This window comes from Dermacentor albipictus, chromosome 3 (assembly GCF_038994185.2).
Source record: "Dermacentor albipictus isolate Rhodes 1998 colony chromosome 3, USDA_Dalb.pri_finalv2, whole genome shotgun sequence".
NCBI classification, from domain to species: domain Eukaryota; kingdom Metazoa; phylum Arthropoda; class Arachnida; order Ixodida; family Ixodidae; genus Dermacentor; species Dermacentor albipictus.
The window spans coordinates 44,340,029-44,357,850 of record NC_091823.1 but is presented as its reverse complement, the minus strand read 5'-3'; the positions used below and the strand labels follow the sequence as shown (position 1 = coordinate 44,357,850).

Genomic DNA, 17,822 nt, shown 5'->3' with positions numbered 1-17,822 from the left:
CCTGACAAGACTTCGCAAGTTGGTTGAATTATCAGATGAATCAAATAAAGAGAAAAGGAAAATATTGCCTGAATTTTCCGTCACATCATTTAATCTCTTCAGCATTAGAATATGTAAAAGCATCCCCTCTGTGACGCTTCTGCTGGGCTCAGACATGCTCATAAAGTAAACCTTGCAACCCTCATGGTCATCACCGTTGATCACAAAGCTGTTCGAATGCTGCAATGAGATATTCGCACTCTATAAATATTGAGCACGTTTAGAGACCTCTATTACATGTCAAGATGTCGCGTTGCAAATTGGTTATAGTTTTTGTTATTGAAGATGTCATCAAACATGTCCTGCCTTATAACCCTTGAAAAAAATTGTGGTCCACATTTCACTTTTTTTTTTTAAGGCTCCAGCATGAAGGTTACCAGTGGCCTTGAATCATCCTAAGTGTTGCTGTTGGCTGAAGCTCTGTGTGAAGTACTTGGCAGCTTTCAGGCAAACAGCATCATGTTGACACCGTGTCAAGAAGAATGGTGCAATTTTCACAACATGTTTTAGTGGTTGCTCCTGCAAGCTTATACGATGGAGCTTGTGATATATTTCAGAGATTTACCTGTTTACTATTTTAGCTGTTTATTCTCGTGCATTCTTTTGATACATCACCTCTTCTGTTGCCTATATGCTTCTGGTAGTGGAGGTCTGGGTGAAGCTTTGCTGATGTTATATACAACAGAGATACAAAAAAAAGGTCCCTACTATATCAGATGTTCTTTGCATAATATTTTCTCTTTTGACGATGTCCTGCTGTCATAGAGCAGTCGTATGCGTGCAGACCAGATTGAGCGCATTAAGTGCACTACACTGATGCAAAATGTAGCGAAAACTCGGCAGCTTCTTGCTTATGCATGATGGCATCTTTTATATATAACCCACAATTGGTGTTATTAAACTGTCGGGGAGGAACTGCTTCATTTTATGAATTCTGTGGTTATTTGAATTGCAGTGCTATCAGTTCATCTGTGTCACAATTAATTGCACAGCACTGGTAAACAGAACAAAGAGGCACAGCAGACGACAGACAGTGCTGTGCGTAGTCTGCTCTCCCTGTTTGTCCGCTGTACCTGTACTGCACAGTTAATCATAATAACAAGCCCGATCACTGCATTCATAAGTTAACCTCGACTAGAAGCGCTTCAACTCTACTCAAGTAGAAAGCAATGCTGCCCCCTCGATTGAGGACCTTGTGCTTCAATAATGTACCTCAGTGATTCCTGTGATGAGTCACTTGAAAAGTACTTCATGGCCCCAATGCAATTTAGCAGACACTGAGAGTGCCTGATTATGAAATTTTAGCTTTGGAATTTTCAAGAAGCACATTATTTAAACATTGTGACTGGAGCTCTTCAGTCACGCCAATTATGAAAGTCCTCATAGACTCAAATGTTTCAAAGCCTGGACACTGATCAATGAACAGTGTGGGGATAGGAAGGGGGGGGGGGGGGGTAACGCTGACTGCCGAGTCACCTATGGACAACAATATAAACTGTGAAACAGCACTTCTTTAACAAGCGCAGCAAGAAATTAATGTCTCGGCAGGCACTCCAGCAAAACTAGCTAAGTTGTATTTTTCAACATGAGCTTTCTTCAGCCAGTTTAGCCATTTCATAGGAGGCAGTGAGTCACAATGAGCACTGGTGGCGTGTTAGTCTAATAACCTCCCTCAGAAAGGTGCCTGTCATTGTCCGGAGTTTGACATAAATGTTTGGAGGCGGTGTGATTAAAGAGCTCTGGCTGTGACCACTTAGGACAAGGTGCAGTGCTGCCCTCAGCTTTATGCAAGCTGAGATAGAGTGTGGAGGAACGACTAAGATTATGAAGGCAAGCATCAAGCCCACTCTGGTGATGTCAGAAGTTCCACAGCTTCGGTTCCTTTTATCTTTTCGTGAAACATTCCACTATGCGTTATTACTGATGAGTGAAATTTTTAGTCACTGAGTGATATTAACTTCACTCCCTGCCATTATGCAGTAGAATCTCATTAAACAGAACTTCAATAGACCAAAGATGCATATTCCAATAAACAGGAGTTCTGTTTACCAAGAAAGATGTGCAGGAGTGCAGCACTATACTATGTCATACACCGTCTTAATACTGTTGTCAGAAATGTTTAGCATTAAGAAGTTAATGTAGCAGCTAGTTTAAATAAGCTAACAGAAAACAACAAGGTGCCTGGCACTTAAAACTTTATTCTGCAACCAGCACAGTCGCTGACCAATAATTCAGGCTTGCCAGGTACTGCCTGCAAGTCGAACTAAATGTAAGTCCAAAATAACGGATTCACCTTAAATTAAGTTACTTAATAGAATAAGAAAAAAGGTTTCCAAAGGCAATGCTACGCTCACATATGCTTGCCTGCGGCCTGGTGAGTCTGTATCCTTTGGTTGTCGTGCTGTCGCTACAGATGGACGAAATCATGGTTACTGCATGCACCAAATCTGCATCCTCTGTCAACATTTAACAGAAGTCAACTGCACTTTGATAGCCGAATGATAGCGGTTTTTTTCACAACATTCATTTTCAAGCGCTTCCCTCCCTTATTATCCACCATCGTTAGCACAAACATCGAGGGTGGAATTGCTGCTATTCGAAGCTGCTCGATTCTGAGCAACAAATACTCGCAACAGCGACTGCTTTGGTATGTAACAGGTAAATTTATGCCCTGGACACCCAATACATGCCAAGTGTCCAGCAAGAATGGCTTTCTTCACAGATCAGTACAAAACAAAAATGCTATTAGAGGTTGATTTTGTAGTTCTGTTTATGGAGACTTGCGAATATTTTGGTTCCAATTAAGGCAGGTTCTTTTGCATCGTTCAAATACAAAACCAACCAACTGGAGAACCTATTGTTCCACCCAATCAGCAACTCCATTTAAGCGATTTCTGTTTACTGACATTCTACTGTAGTGGTAAAAGACATCTGCATGCACATTTCATGTGAGCAGTGAAATGTTCTGGTTCCTGGATCTTTCTGTACTACTTGAATGTCAATCACTGTAAGCATTGTTAATGCACGTGTGTTTCGCTATTCACATATTCATGTTTCACTTGTCCAAGACAGTATGCTTGCCGCCCACTTAATGTTTAGATATGATCTGCAATGCTCATGATAAGGCAGCAAATCACTTGACCGCATAATTTTTTGTTTGTGGTATAGTGATGTCTACTAAATGCAAAGAAATCCATCGTGTGTATTTTCCTGTGCTTCCCATTTGTTCCTAGTGCCATTATGGTTCCACTGTATATTTTATAAATGGCATTATTTTGTATGTTGTATACAAAAATAAAATATACAAGACAAATGTGTTGCAAAAATATGTTTATTGCTATACAAGAGTAAATCCCTGAGCTTGCTTAGATGTGCAAATTTATTTCTTCTTAATCTCTCTAAAGCATATTTTTAAAATTATAAGTGCCATTGCAGAAAACAGCCCAATTATTTATTTGCTGTGTACATACAACGGCACTGAAAATGTAAGTGTGTGCAGTACCTTTTTTCAAAAGTCCTGCCAGCAGGTCTTTAGGAAGCTAAGAATGGTGTATCAGAACAATTCCATAATTAATTTGAGATTTATATTTACTGGCATATTCATGCTGTTGTATCAACAGTGGTTATTAATGCGATAAGCAGGAATTGGAGTACAGAAGAGTTCTCCCAATGACTTGCATATCTTGAAATTTAGAATTGTTGGGAAATACAGAGCTAAAGTTGATGCTTCAGTAATGTTCAATATAAAAGGGTGGTAGAATTTCATATTTAAGTATAGTTCATAAAGCACAGCTAAAACTGCATTTGATGGCACTCCTTGCATGCATACGTCGGATTCACATGGCCATTTGAACCTTTTCTGACAGTTTTTTCTGCTGTGTACAAATCACTCTTGGAAGTACAGACATATTCATACTCTGTCACTTTACATGCTTCCTAATATTAGGAAGTGGTGTCATCAGAAATATTGAAGGGAGCCAAATTTGGCCTTTTCAGGTATCATAGAGACAGACATTACCCTCACAAAAAAATCACAGAAGTATGAGTAACTAACTTTTAAATTATTTGTTTGGGCATGTGTTGCAGTTGTGAAAATGAAGCTGGATAATAATTAAGTCTTGTATTAGCAGAAATCAGGAGGTTGTCCAGTTTCAATATAACTATCCTCAAAATGTGCCACAAAATACACAAATTTACTTTCCAGGAAATAGTTTTTAATTGCACAGTGCAAAAAACAAGCTATAATCGAAATGCCGGTGTATTTTTGTTATATTTTGTTAACAGGTATCACTATAAACAGGCTAGGTTCGGGATTTCGGTTAACTGGACATGACTCCGTTGTTATCTGGCTTAATTTTCTGCGATTGAATCATACATTTTTAAAAATATATTAGTACTACTTATTTAGCTGGCAATGTAAACATTGCGATTTGTGCCCCCTCTTCAGGTAATCCACGTGAATAGGTATAATTGTTCTGTATGGCATGGGTGATTAAAAACAATCCGTTAGAAGTATCAAAGGAATGGTGGCATTCCTTTGTAACACGGGTCTTGTGTTCCAAAATCGCTCCTGGGCTATGACGGACGTTGTAGTGAAAAACGCTGGATTGTTGTTTACCGATTTGGTTTCCGTGTACACGCGGGCTAACTTTTATGCGTCCGGGAAGCGTCCGGTCATTTGCGTTCATGTGTGCCCACGAACTGTATGAAAGATTGAAGGGAGAGATAAAGGCTGGGAGGGTTGCCTAGGTTGCAGGTATTCTACCCTACCCTGGGGGTTGCAGAGCCCAGTCGCCTTGAAAAAAGTGCAGGAATAAGGCAAGCAGGTTTGTGTACATGACGGGTTGTATGCATGCACACGAGGTGCATGTTCGTGCAAAAATTTGAACACTTGACAAGTGTAATCACAACCAGCCATTCCAGTGTGAGCCGTGTTTGGCAAGAAGTCTGCTGTGCAACAACCACAGTAACACTACCAGTTATGGCGTTACGGTCAGATTGTAGGCATCGCGTGCTGTTCAACGTAAGACAGGTTAGACTAAGGTTTGGGGCGCTGCCGTATGGCCGCAGCGGGCTTTCCTTTGATCTTGGCAATCTTTGCAGCAGACTGCAGGATCCAGGGCACGAAGGTAGCCACGCGAGTGTATACGCCTGGGTATCCTGGCAGGCCGCACTGGACGCCAAAGGACACGACCCCCACCACCTCCCACACGTCCTTGCCGTCTCGTTTCACTCGTACTGCCAGCGGCCCACCGGAGTCGTGCTGCTCGTAGAAGAGTTCATGCCGTACGCAATCAGCCAAGGGCAGGTTTATATTCCTCTTTCATCGGTACTGTTCTGGACCACACCGACATTGTACAGTCAACTTTTAGAGCAAGGAAATTTGCTTAGCAAATGAGAAAGAGGGAGCGTAGTGTTACCTAGGTAGGTTACCCTAGCGACAGGCTTTGTATACGCACTACTCCAGGTGAAATGGTGATACATGGCAGAATGGAAGCGAGAAAATCACGTGCGCACATTAATGCATACATGCGTCCAAGGTGCCCTAGCACAAAAGTTATGTACTGAATGCAAGAATTTGTAGGCGTACGTCATGAAGCAGCAGCAGCAGCAGCTCAGGGCGAACACCTAAAAAAGTACTTCCGAATGCAATCTATTTAGCTGATGGTTAAGTCTCTGTAGGGATAAAGCAAGTCTGCATAAATTTATTTGAAGACCATTAGAAACTTTCAGTAAGGCATTCCACCGGCTACCGTAACACTCCCCTTCTCCAACAAAGTTTGTTGCAACTTTGGCAAACAATGCCAGCTAATATGGGTTAGCTCTTTAACAGCTGCTGTGCGTGGAAAGTCTACAATTACACATAAAACTTGGCTGCACTGTACCTGACAGGCGTCGACTCCGCCTTCGGTGATGTTTCCTGCGCAGAGGAAGTCCTGGTCGACGCCGTGATGAAAGACAGTCTTGTAAGTTCCGAGAGTCTTGTAGAGCTTGTCGCATTGCTCGTTGCTCACAAGGGGCACGTCAGCTTCCTGAAGGTTTGTCTGCAGTTTCCCTCCTGCAGATCAAGTCCAGCGGAGCGCAAGCACTGCAAACTTGACACCCTTGTCGTGCTATGTGTAGTTAAATCATTTGTCCAGAACCACAAGAACGCTACATTGCCTCATGCCATTAATTTTTGAGACGAGGTACTGCAGCTGTTTCGAAGAGTCCCACCTCCTAAAGGCACTCGATATTGCATTTGTGGTACAATCGTCATTCCTCGAAGCCTCTTATAAAGGAAAACTCGGTTGCTTTTTCTTTTTTAGAGCGCAGCTCTTAGGCGTCTGTTCCTGCGTTGAGTGTCGGCGTCCGTCGGTGTAACTGAGAGCACGAGCACTGCGAAGGATGAAAGAACGAACGCGGAGCGCAGCGAGGGATGAAACACGGCGAGAGCGAGGAGGAAAATGGAGGGGGAGGGTGCAGCGGAAGCATAAGGAAAAAAGCAGAGGAGGAGAGGATGGCGAAAGGGTGAGGAGGAAAGCGGAGTGGCGCACGAGACGTGCTCCGCGGCGGCGACCAGGCTTGCGGCGAGCGTGTCCACCGATACCATAGATGGAACAAAGCGCTGGCGTGGGCTTCGGACCCACTGCGCATGCGCTGCTAGAGCATGCGCTCCGCGAGAGCCACGCGTTCCCGTGTTTACGCTTCCTTTCTGAACAATGAGCGACACAACCGGTGAAAATGCTTCGTCTGCCGCTGCTGCTAAACGAGCTGCCCAAGGAGAGGCTCAGTGCCGCCGCCGAGAGGACCCTGTTCAGAACAAAATTATTTGCCGCAATATATCGCGAATCCAAAACAACTAAACAGCGAATTAGGGAGTATCGTAATCGCGTCGGTGACCCCCCCCCCCCCTTTTTTTTTTGCGTTGCGCCAGATTGAGAACTGATCTCGTCAACGTGAGAGTTGGAGAATGTTGCTCTGGATATTACAATCTGTATGTATGTGATTTTAGCTTTCCCTGCGTCATATTGGTGTCGACAAATGTACCACGGCAAACGTAGTGCATTTCCCAAAGCAAGTCCGACGTCGCCGCTCTTAATCGCACGATCCGCCGCGGACAACAATGTTGTCCATTTCTGCAAGTAGAAAAACCTGGCGTCACCCTTTACCCTCTCGCAGTTAACCTCACACACCTGAGAAACTCGTGTCTTCTAGGAGACAGAGCTAATTATCTGGCCGACCAAGCAATTTTGCCTGTTCGCGGAACGAAATACACAGACATGTGCGAGACGGTGACTTGCACCCAACAGTTCTCGGGCATAGGGGTCAGCGAGTGCGTTGCCTTCCACTTGCGAGTGAACTGTTGGGTGCAACAGGTGAACATTGAACAACGGGTGGACTCTTAGGTAACTTGTGTGTTCACTTCAAAAAATGCCTCGACACCGGCCTTGAACAAAGCTTCGAAATTTTCGCCCCCGAAAATTTCTGAAATCTTGCTTTTTACAATGACCCGTCGTCTTGCACCTTTTGGAATGGACTCTTTTGTTTGTTCGCCCTATTCATGCCCACCGTTGTGTCCCCAGCATCGGAGGCGAAATAAATGCCCGAGTAAATTGCTCTAATGATCGCTTTTGTAATTATTGAAAATATTCCCTCTTGAACTTTTTCTTCCTCATTCTCTGTGCTTTCTCTTATTACGTTCCTTTTTAATTACAGCAACCCACTTGTTGACGAATTTTCAGGTGTCAGCCGTCGCCGCTGCGGCCAGTAGAACTCTGCGCAGAAGGCTTTATTTGCGCTGCTAAGGTTCCTGCGGTCTACGGGCCTTCATGATCAACTTTTAAGAACGTCGCCACATACCGCTCTGTAGTGTACGTGGTTCTGCCCCCCCCCCCCCCCCCCCCCGCCCTTCCGCTCTCTTTCTTTCTATCCCCCTGCCTCTTCACTCCCCCTCCCCCCTCCATACGCGAGCTGGCGCGGACGCGTATCCAGACGTGTACGCCGCACCTCTCGCCCCGCGACGGTGAAGACGCTCGGTGCGTGTGCGTGGGGAGCGGATCACCCCCGTGACACCGGCACCACCATGCGGCTTTTTTCCCGCTGTGTTGCGCTGCGTTACCTTCGGGATCGGCCAACAAGAACGGCCCAAGTTTAGCTTCCCAAGGAAAGCTCAACGCTTTTAAAAGCCATAGCTGTAGCTCCATTGCACTTTGAACGAAACTGCGATTGTTTCACCCTGCCGTGAGCGCGAACGATGGGGCTTCGTATACGTGTACGCACCGAACCCGTTGTGTCCCCAGCCCAGGATGACCCCCTGGTGGGCGTCGAGCGACTCGTCCTCGTCGGGGAGGCAGGCGGCCGGCATCTGGGACTCGCTCACGCCCGCGTCCTTGTGCAGAAGCAGCAGCGCCACGTCGCTGTTCTGCTGCTTGCCGTTGTAGGCCGGGTGTAAGTGGACGAGCTTGACCTTGCGCTCCACCGTCTGCGTCATGGCGCCGCGCACGCGGCTCTTCGATATCTCCAGGCTGCCCAAGCGCACGAAGAACTCCGTGTCATTCCTGCGCCGATCGAGGGAACGGTTGCGGAAACTTGGCGCCTTATTGGTAGACAAAGGGAAATGAAGAAAAAGACGGTCGCCAGACTTCTCCCATTGCTCTCCTTATCATCATTATTATGCCCTTAGCCTGTGCTTTGGCCTAAGCCCAGGACAAAACGAAGTTTTCCATGGAATGTCACTGATCGTATACATAGAGAGATCATTTGTGGGTCTGCCAGGAAGGACTTGTGCGTATTATTTGAAGTGTATAGAGGCGCTAGAAGGGAGTTGAAATCTAGAAAGGAGCCATAGTTGACGCTTGTGTACCAGAAAAAGACTTGCAAGTTGTTCCCAGCTGACCATCATATGCGTATGATGTGTATTTCTAAACCGTTTTTCATTGTCATGTTTGTATGTCAGTGCACTTTTTTGAATGCCCTTTCTGTTACGATCCCTGACGGGATTGACAGTATTGAATAACTAAATAAAATATATGCGCTGCGTACATCGAAATTTTATTATTATAGTTTTTCTCCGCAAGGGTACATAAGAATTGACCATTCTTGGGGTAAAGACGAAAGTACGTGAAAGACAAGGCGTCGCTTCCCTAAAATCATGTCGATCACGTCGAAGTCATCAACCAGATTTTGGGGAAGCAAGCTTCAGCATGGTTCGCTACCCGTCATTTTTGTTTTCCCCCTCGATATAGCGCTGCTGGCAGCCGGACGCCCATCCACTCGCCCCGTTGAGTGACCATGACATGTAGCATATATGCAAATGGAATAACCAACACTCACGCTTTGTAGAAGCAGTGTGCAGCCGACAGAACCACCTGCTTCGTGATCAGGACCCCGCCGCACCAGAAGTTATCCACCTTGATCTTGTCGCGGAACACTGCCACCTGGAGAGTGAGAGACGTCTGCCAATGTTTCGCTAGGCTTAACATATCCTGCTAGCCACTTAGAAAGCGAAGTAGTCCTACGTGAATCTGTTGGCGTGACGTGCTAGACCTTTGCTAGCGCAAAGAAAGTGAGCACACAAGAAACGCGAACGTCTAAGGTAAGAACGCTGCACCGCTACTTCGAACGAATCAAGGATGCTAGAAACGCACACAGCGGCCGATCACCTCTGCCCTTTCTACTCTGTTGGCATATCTCATAGTCTAGTCCCCCATTCACCCTTCATACACATAACGCCAGCTCTTTTCTGATCTTTTGTCGCGGGAAATTCCAGGGGCCCGCAAAGCATCGAGGCAGTTACGGTTCCTGCCGCTATATCCGTTTCTCTTATCGCACCGTCGTACCCTCTTTTTGTATGTGAAAAATTTATTAAAATCGATCGATTCACCAATCAATCGACTAAGCGCTGTGGAGGCATTCTAAATATACTTCGTGTTGAAACAAGTGTATTTCTGTCGCGCAACGTTGCTAGCGGTGTGGCATTGGTTCGTATACAGTCGCAAACGCTGTGTGCAAACACAAACGCGGACAAGTAAAGCTAGCCCACAATACGTCTATTTTTTTACCGTTTTCGCTAGTGACATTGACATGACTCATTCTCGCGGGGCGCTGAGTTTCATGGCCACAGCGTGTTTCATGGCCATAGCGTGTTTAACACACAGCGTGTGTTAGAACATCTGAAAGATGAGCAAGTTGGTAAGGTTTCAAGGGGCTGAAAGGCAGGCGTGCAAACAGGGACACAAGTAGAACGAAAAGGACACGGTTTGTGTTGTCCTTTAACGTTCTGCTTCTGCCCGTGCTTTCATGTGGGCAGCACCATGTTTAGGAAGTAGTTACGTAGTGGCACCACATCTCGACCTCTATTAGCGACGCGTTATATATATCCTCATTTCCATTTACCATCCTGTTTCAGCTTATCATGAAATCATCTGTACCTTGACGAAAGGAACACCTGACCAGCGCCTGCGAAATGAAAGCCGCGCAAATGCATTCGCAATTATTGTCTCACGTACGATAGATTGGGCATGATGCTTTCGACACTCCGAGGATACGTGTACGAGTGCCTAGCGCCTTAAATTAAAAAAGCGTTTGTCAAAGCACGCTTCTCCGCAATACGGCATCGTGTGAGAAGTTTCTTGTGCTTAGCTCCAAAACGTGCTCGTCAAAGCTTGCTTCTCCACATCAAAATATGTCCAGGGGAGAAGCCAACTTTAGTGCACGGCTCTATAAAGTGTTCGTCAAAGATTGCTTCTCCACAATACGATGTCTTTTGTGGAGAAGCTATTTTTAATGCGTGGCTACCTAAAGGGCTTGCCAAAGCTCGCTTCCTCACAACACGACGAATTCCGGGGAGAAGTCGCCTTTAGTGCATGGGTCCCGAATAGGATTGTAAAAGCTCGCTCGGCCAAAAAGAAACGCTTTGTGTGGAGAAGACGGCTTCAGTGCGTAACTCCTCAAACTGTTGTAAGCTTGCTCATCCACAATGCGACATGGTAATATTTGAATTGTCCTGTGCGGTCTTATAGCGGAGAAGGTTACCACTGCAACACTAAGCGTTGTTACCGATGGACAAGTAAATAATTAAAGGAAGAGCAGCCGATTTCAAACTTAAGTATCCTCAATTCCGAGGCTGGTGCACAAACGGCTGCACTTTCAGAGCATCTGCATGTGTAATGAGGTTCTCATGCCTCGCAACGTAACGTACGACGCACATGCACGTGACACTTATGGCGTAGGCGCTGGTTAATCCGGCATGGATAGGAGTGCACAAGAGCCAAAATAGATGCAAAAAAATAATATAAGATGGATGGAATAATTTTCTTTTCTGGCAAAGGTACGCTTCATTTCTTTTTTTTTCTCGAAAACGGTTCATACACGGGAAGGTAGCCACTTACCACGAACGGGTACTCTCCGTGACTGCGCACGCTTCTTCCTCCAAGCACATAATGCACTGGGAACCGTTTCTTGTCGCCCTTGCTGGGGGGATTCCGGCCGCATACTGGAAAGCGTTCAGTTATCGTGCTATGTTGGCCGTCTGATGTGTATCGCGAAGCCGTTATTATACGTAAGAATGATTCGGCACTCGAACGGTAGCGGTAGCCTGAGGTGTGTTGTCGACGGCTATCGCGTACGACTGCGGCACATGCGCGGATGCCACTGTTTGAAGTTTATTTGTCCAGCCTGCTTACAGGAACGAGAGCAGATGCTAGAGGCTACATAGCCTGACAAAAGGCCTCTGCTCCTATTACAGTTTGGTAAGCAGGCCGATATACAGGACAAAATATTGTACCTCTAATCGTTTCGAGCAAATATATCTTTCACAGTAGAGAAAGAGAGCGTAAAAAAGAGAAGAAAAAGATCGCCTAAGTTTTGTACATTCTCAACATTCACACAACTAAGTTAACACAGACGTGTACATGAGGTGAAAAAAAAATGCACTTGTATCACACAATGCGAAATGACAAGACAAAAACATTTAATTATTTAAGCGAACTCAGTATCATTGCGTGTCAAGATGGACTTCACCGTGGTACTAGAATGTATGTGATAAGAATCTATGAGAACATGTAAGCGATTTAGAAATTCCGGTACTTGTTATTCCATATGTTGTTTGCCATAGTTTGTCCTCAATGTTGGTGACATGACGGTCATCGTTGGTGAGGTCCTGAATAATTTTAAACAGACAAACATTAACGCGCTGCGTCTCTGCGCACCGAGCGCCATTGGCGTGCGCATTTTTATTTTTTGCTGCGTCTCCTTTTGGACCCCACCGTCCGCAGTTGCAGTCCGCTAAAACGCCAAGGGAGGTTATACATTAGTTTTCGCAACTCTATCGGCGCTTGTTCTTATTTTGTGGGCGGAGGAAGGTTGCTTGTTATCGTAGAAAGCTACTGTCGATGTTCAGTTTTTTTTTATTACGAGCCAATGACATCACTGTGACGTCACGGACCACGCAGTATTCTCATGTACTGGTTCCATTCATTGCGCGAGAAGCCTATAACAAGTAGCTGATGTGCTGTGCGCTTGTTATAGAAGTTCAAATACAGTAAGGGTGTCTACCAACCGGGAAAACCGGGAATTCTCAGGGAATTTGAACAGTCTGGAAAAACTCAGGGAAAACTCAGGGAATTTGTGCTTCCATCAGGGAAAATTACCTGTAACTTTATTGAAAGGGAACGAAAGTCGTGTTAATGCTGGCTCCAGTAATAGAGGAATTGCAACGAATCGTCATTGACGCCGTGTCATCGGCACGATGTATTGCCAGAGTAGTTAACGACCGATTTTCTAGACGCCCGATTTTTCGGACATGCCCGGCACCACCACGTGCGGCACCACATGCGGCACCACCACGTACTCCATATAGTCAATGTATATTGCCTTGACTGCAGGTCTGAAATGGCATTAATCAAAGCCGCCACCGCCGCTATTTTGATTATCTCGCCGCCTCGAACCGGCACTCTCGCAGGCAGATCCGCTGGCAGCCGTAACCACCACCGCGGCAACGTTAGGCCTAGCTGCTTCTATGTTCGCTATTACACTTCTTGCCGTGCGGTGCCGTGTTTTTCATTGAAAGAATTCGCCGCTATCACCAATGGCACCGACTCCGCCTTTGTAATCCTCGCGATTGGCTTTGAAGCTCGCAGAGCACAGCGCGTTGCGTAATGCAAGTCCCGAAAGTTAGCTTCGCCTCAATACATTAGTGTTAGGCGGTGAAGCATAACAAGCGTGGGAAGGGGGCAATTGTCACGGTACATAGTATGTATTCCTTAATTACACATGCGTGCACCCCGTCTCCTGTCACAGTACGAGCCCTGATATGCCTAATAAGCGTACTGGTAGGCCTTCAGAGCTTTTTCAGACGTGCCTGTGATAATTTTAGCCCTTAAAGGCAGTTAAAGACATGCATTAATTTTTTTCAGACTGCCCGTTTTTTTTCTTTTTTTTTCGGCCCCTCGGAAGTCCGAAAAATCAAATCTTGACTGTACAACTGACCAAAAAGATGCTTCAGATGATCCATGTGGTGAAAGCGTGGTAGAAGGAGGATGAGAACAGAAAGGACCGACGCACTGAGGAATTAACGGGAAAGGAAGGGTGCCGGCGCCTTTTTGAAGGAGCTTGAGCTAAAAAAACTTAGTGTTCGCTGACGCTGAGACACATGTGTCCCTCATCCAAGCCAAAATAAATTGTTTAAGCAGTGAAACCCAACACTAAGATGTTGTGTACGGGCTGAGAGTATGTCAGGACAGTTGAGGTTGACTTCCCAGCTGCTGAGAGAGAACCTTAGTTGTGACAAAGTTCAGGACCTCATACATATGAGCTTGCTATCAGTTGATAGAAATAGCTGATATTAAAAAATATTTACTTATGTATGCATCTCTTTTTCATTCGTATTTGAAAATGTTCGACTCAATTTGGAATGGGCTTTACCATTTCTTTCGCTGTGCATTTTACTAACACCTTCCTTCTGTTTTCTTTTTAAATAAAATAGATATTACTCCTTACTATTCAAACTGGATTAAGTCATTTTTTTGTTTCAGCAGCTTACTAGAGAGTGACAGCATCGGGCAACGTGGTGTGAGCCTGTCTTGACATAAAGCAAAGTTCTGGCTCATTCAGGGAATGTCGCAAAGGTGCTCAGGGAAAACCTGGAAAACTCAGGGAATTTCGAAATGTCAACTTGGTAGACACCCTGACAGTGTTTTCCTATTATTAAAAATAATCACAGAAGAAATTTATTAGACTCGGCGATATTTCCCATAGTCTGTTACGTCTCGTTGTGCTGGTGCGGGAGGTTACAATTTGTCATTGCCGCGGGCCATTTCTCTTTCTGGCACAGAAAGCACAGAAAGGCAATGTATTTGGCAGTCCATCAGTGTAACTTCCCAATATGGCTTAGCATAATACTTGCTGTTTCTTTCTTTTTGGCTTAACTTGCAGCACCGAAAGAAGGCAACGCTTCTGAAAAAAAGTACGTGGCGTGCTTATAATGCCACACCTTGAGGTTGACGCTTCCACTGCAAACAATTCGTTCACGAAGACATGAAATACATAACCGTCGCTGCTCGTTCGTTAGCGGACATCTTTTCTATTATGAGTGATGACGTCGCGCTAAGTGACATCGCTGCTCTTAATGTAGAGTCTCGCCTTTTGTGTTGTTCTGCGCGAAAGTGACGAGCACTAAAGTGAAAGCTCTGGCTCTGACGTGCAGTCTCGCAATTGCGCTTCTGGCGCCAGCGGCATAGCCACAGAGCACCTATATGTATAGCCAGTATAGCTTCATTTTAAGTGGTGCCATATTTTCAGACGAAGTGTCGTTGGCGTTGCGGTAATCAAGCGAGGTTGAAATTTCATCTGTGGTCACCAGTTCTGCTTAAGAAACGAAGGGCGAGCGAACGGTAAGTTATAGGCGACTGCGTACGTAGCCTGTTCTCCTGGAGCACGGCCAACATGCGGTCCTTGTCGGCAGCGGAGCGCTGCGGTCTCGACTCCCGGCGGCAGCACACGTGGTCCGGGAGCTCGCACGTGTTGGATCGCTCGCGTCGCGCCTCCGGGCACGACGTCTCGGGAACGCAGCGGCCAGGCTGATCCGACGACGGCGCCTCGCAGTTCGAAGTCCGCATAGGCAAAGACCCTTTCGCTGGTTGCAAACAGAGACCCCGGGATGTTTTCACTCTAAGATGTCTGATACAGCCATGTAATTTCAGCAGTCAAGAAACAGAATGGTAGGCCGCAGTCGCGTGTCATCTGCCACGTGCGCTCTTATTTTGCGATTAATTACGATTGTTTATAGACTGGCCTTCCTACGCGTTAAAAAATGAGACGTGAGCATGAGACGTGAGGCTTGCTTATTACGTCAGGTAACGTCAAGAACGTAAGCTAAGGAACAATGGACTCGGTCAGTCCCTATTGAAAAGACCACAGCAACGCCGAGTGCTAATGTTCCCTCTTCTACCGTCGAACACTTCCAAGTCTCCACGGCGGAGGTTTCACTCTCCTCCCCCTTATTCCCCTCTTACACTTGGCAACCGCATACACGAAGGCTGCATGAATATCCGATACACCTCTGGGCAGGGGCGCCTCTAAAGGCGGTCGAAGCGGTGCAGCTGATGTAGCTTCGTGCTCTGCTGCCCCACATTCCCTACAGAAAAATCCTGACGCCACCCCTACCACCGAGATCGGCGCGATCACTCGCTAGAGCAGTTTTCAGGCGGTTCCGAGAACAACTGACTTGTGTACAGGAAACAGGACATTCACTGTGCCCGCCATACTTACTCGAATTTCTTAATATCACTTTATCTAATCACCTGTTAGCTCTGACTGCGTTCTCTTTATCTTTGCGTAATTTGTTAGCATGTTACTGTGATACATGTTATCTGGGCCCGTGTTCACAAAAAGCTCTTGCGCTTGAAGTGTTCGGAAGAGCAGATTACGACCAATCCTGATGCTGGACATTTTATTAGCGAAGGCCGCCCGCCAATAGCTAAGAGCACTTACGAACGAAAATATTTGTGAATTTGGCCCCTGATCTGCGCATTACACGTGACCTGTACGACATCACTTCACCTCAGCCTCAACTAAGGTATCAGCTACTTTCGCATGGACGCCTATTCAGTACCCCTATCTATAGCTTTGCTAATACCATGTTTCGTTCCATCGCTTGCTCTGCGATCCTCATATTCCATTCTGGTTTCTTTGCACTGTGCTGCAGAGTTATTTATATAGATGTGCTCTTCCTTTCTCATACGAAATGCTGATGATACCAAGAGGACGTTCAACTCGGTGGATTGTTGACGGTTCATCTAGGGTGTGTTAGCTAAGTGAGCGACACACAGGTAATAAGACACTGACAGCGTGGGTGCTCGCGACCAATTGATAACTTGCAGCTTGCGCTCGCGACATTGTCTTGTTCACCTTTGGCAGCGTGCTACATCCGCTCTCCGCTAATGCCAAGTTTTCTCGCATCTGCTTTCATGATTTCAATTGTGTCAAGTTGCACCGTTCGGTGTCGCTTATTTTCTGCTCACAGATCAAACGAGACTGTTTAGCCAGTTCTGCCTGATTTCCAGAGCTCGAAACTGTCAAGCACCACCGATGTTTCTCTAGTTGATAATTAGTTGGTTTTAAGAGCTAGCGATTCTTGCGTTCTCACATATTTGCAATCTGCTATTGTCACTTTCCCGAACGAAAAGCAAACGGTTGTGGGCTGACATAGGTGTGCTAGGGTTTGGCAGGACTGTTCGGCTGCCTTTTGAACGAAATTGGTAGGTTAACTTATGGCTGTGTGTCACTTGCTGGCCTGAGTCCGCATATTATCCAACTGCGTCCCGAATTCACGTGCTTTTTTTCTTCTCTTTTTTGACTGCTTACCAGGCAGCCCTGCTCTTTCGTGACAGCTTTCCCTCATTTCAGCAGGACAGACAATTAAGCTAGTTGTTCTTTCACCATTGGGAAGCTATAGCACTGCAAGAGAGATAGAGAGATAATAAACTTTATGCAGCAGAAAAGCACATGAGTGAATCCCGAGACTGCTCTCCTTTGGTGAATACACACTTCTAAGGTCCAAGGATGTCGCCCATGTTGCCTGCAGGTGTAACGCAATAACATTGCTAAATAGAAGTGGGGAAGAACACGAGTTAGGCAGGACGGACGGTTGACATCATGCTACGCAGCGATTACAAACGCATCAATGCTCAAAACACAGCCTTAACCGTATAGTAGCGAAATCAGTTGATGTCCAGAGCTCGTCTTGTTTGCTCTTTCTACTTCGTGTTCCTCGTCCGACCGATTAACTCTTCCAGCTTTCAGCAATGAATCTTGTGGCTCGTTGTTTTCTGTAGAAAGTCGTGACTTTTCCGAAATACAGTGCGTTGCAGTGGATGCGGTAGGTTTTCTTTTCGACTGTCCAGCCGTTCGCCGTTTAGACGTCAACCACTGGTACCCCCGACGCGATATTTGTCTTCCTACAGGTGTCGGCATCATGCACAGGACCGTGCCATTCAATTCGAGAAATAATTTTATTTTGTAGAGAGGCAGATATATAACCTAAGAATGGTTCAAGCCGATTTCAACCCGTCATATATACATGAAATATACGTTATTTTTCTAGAGTTCTGCTGAGTATTACGTGTGTTACTATTACAAGCTGAGTCGCATGCCTCATGCCGGTAACTGTCACGTCACCTCAAACACATCTCGGGTTGGTCTTAGCCCCATCACTTTGTTGTATGGGAGATAGCGCATGTGGTGTAGCTGTATACGTTTTTCTTAAATGCACTCGCACTTGTTGGGCATACGCAGGATTTCTT

At 45.8% G+C, this 17,822-nt stretch overlaps 2 protein-coding genes across 6 annotated transcripts in view; one reads left to right on the top strand and one right to left on the bottom strand.

Annotated features, from left to right (window-relative positions):
- LOC135898204 (uncharacterized) overlaps nt 1-3,352 on the top strand; it is a 33,876-nt gene extending 30,524 nt beyond the window's left edge. For all 5 annotated transcript variants that reach the window (XM_065427035.1, XM_065427037.2, XM_065427033.2 and 2 more), the window contains one exon: nt 398-3,352. The gene's annotated coding sequence lies outside the window, so the exon portion shown is untranslated. The remainder of the gene's footprint in view (nt 1-397) is intronic.
- LOC135898205 (mite allergen Eur m 3-like) lies at nt 2,780-15,213 on the bottom strand. Its single transcript, XM_065427040.2, has 6 exons — nt 14,936-15,213; nt 11,412-11,515; nt 9,355-9,458; nt 8,302-8,579; nt 5,925-6,097; nt 2,780-5,302 (listed from the first exon to the last, which is right to left on the bottom strand). The coding sequence occupies exons 1-6, from the start codon at nt 15,135-15,137 to the stop codon at nt 5,078-5,080; spliced, it is 1,086 nt and encodes a 361-aa protein (XP_065283112.1). The 5' UTR covers nt 15,138-15,213; the 3' UTR covers nt 2,780-5,077.
- Nucleotides 15,214-17,822: the final 2,609 nt, after the last annotated feature.

Excerpts from the sequence above, each read along its gene's own strand:
- LOC135898205 (XM_065427040.2), bottom strand. The coding sequence starts at position 15,137 with ATGCGGACTTCGAACTGCGAGGCGCCGTCGTCGGATCAGCCTGGCCGC. Across the intron at positions 11,516-14,935 it reads GCTCCAGGAGAACAGGCTAC|TATGCGGCCGGAATCCCCCC; the intron begins GTACGCAGTCGC and ends AACGCTTTCCAG. Across the intron at positions 5,303-5,924 it reads GCGGAGTCGACGCCTGTCAG|CACGACTCCGGTGGGCCGCT; the intron begins GTACAGTGCAGC and ends TTCTACGAGCAG.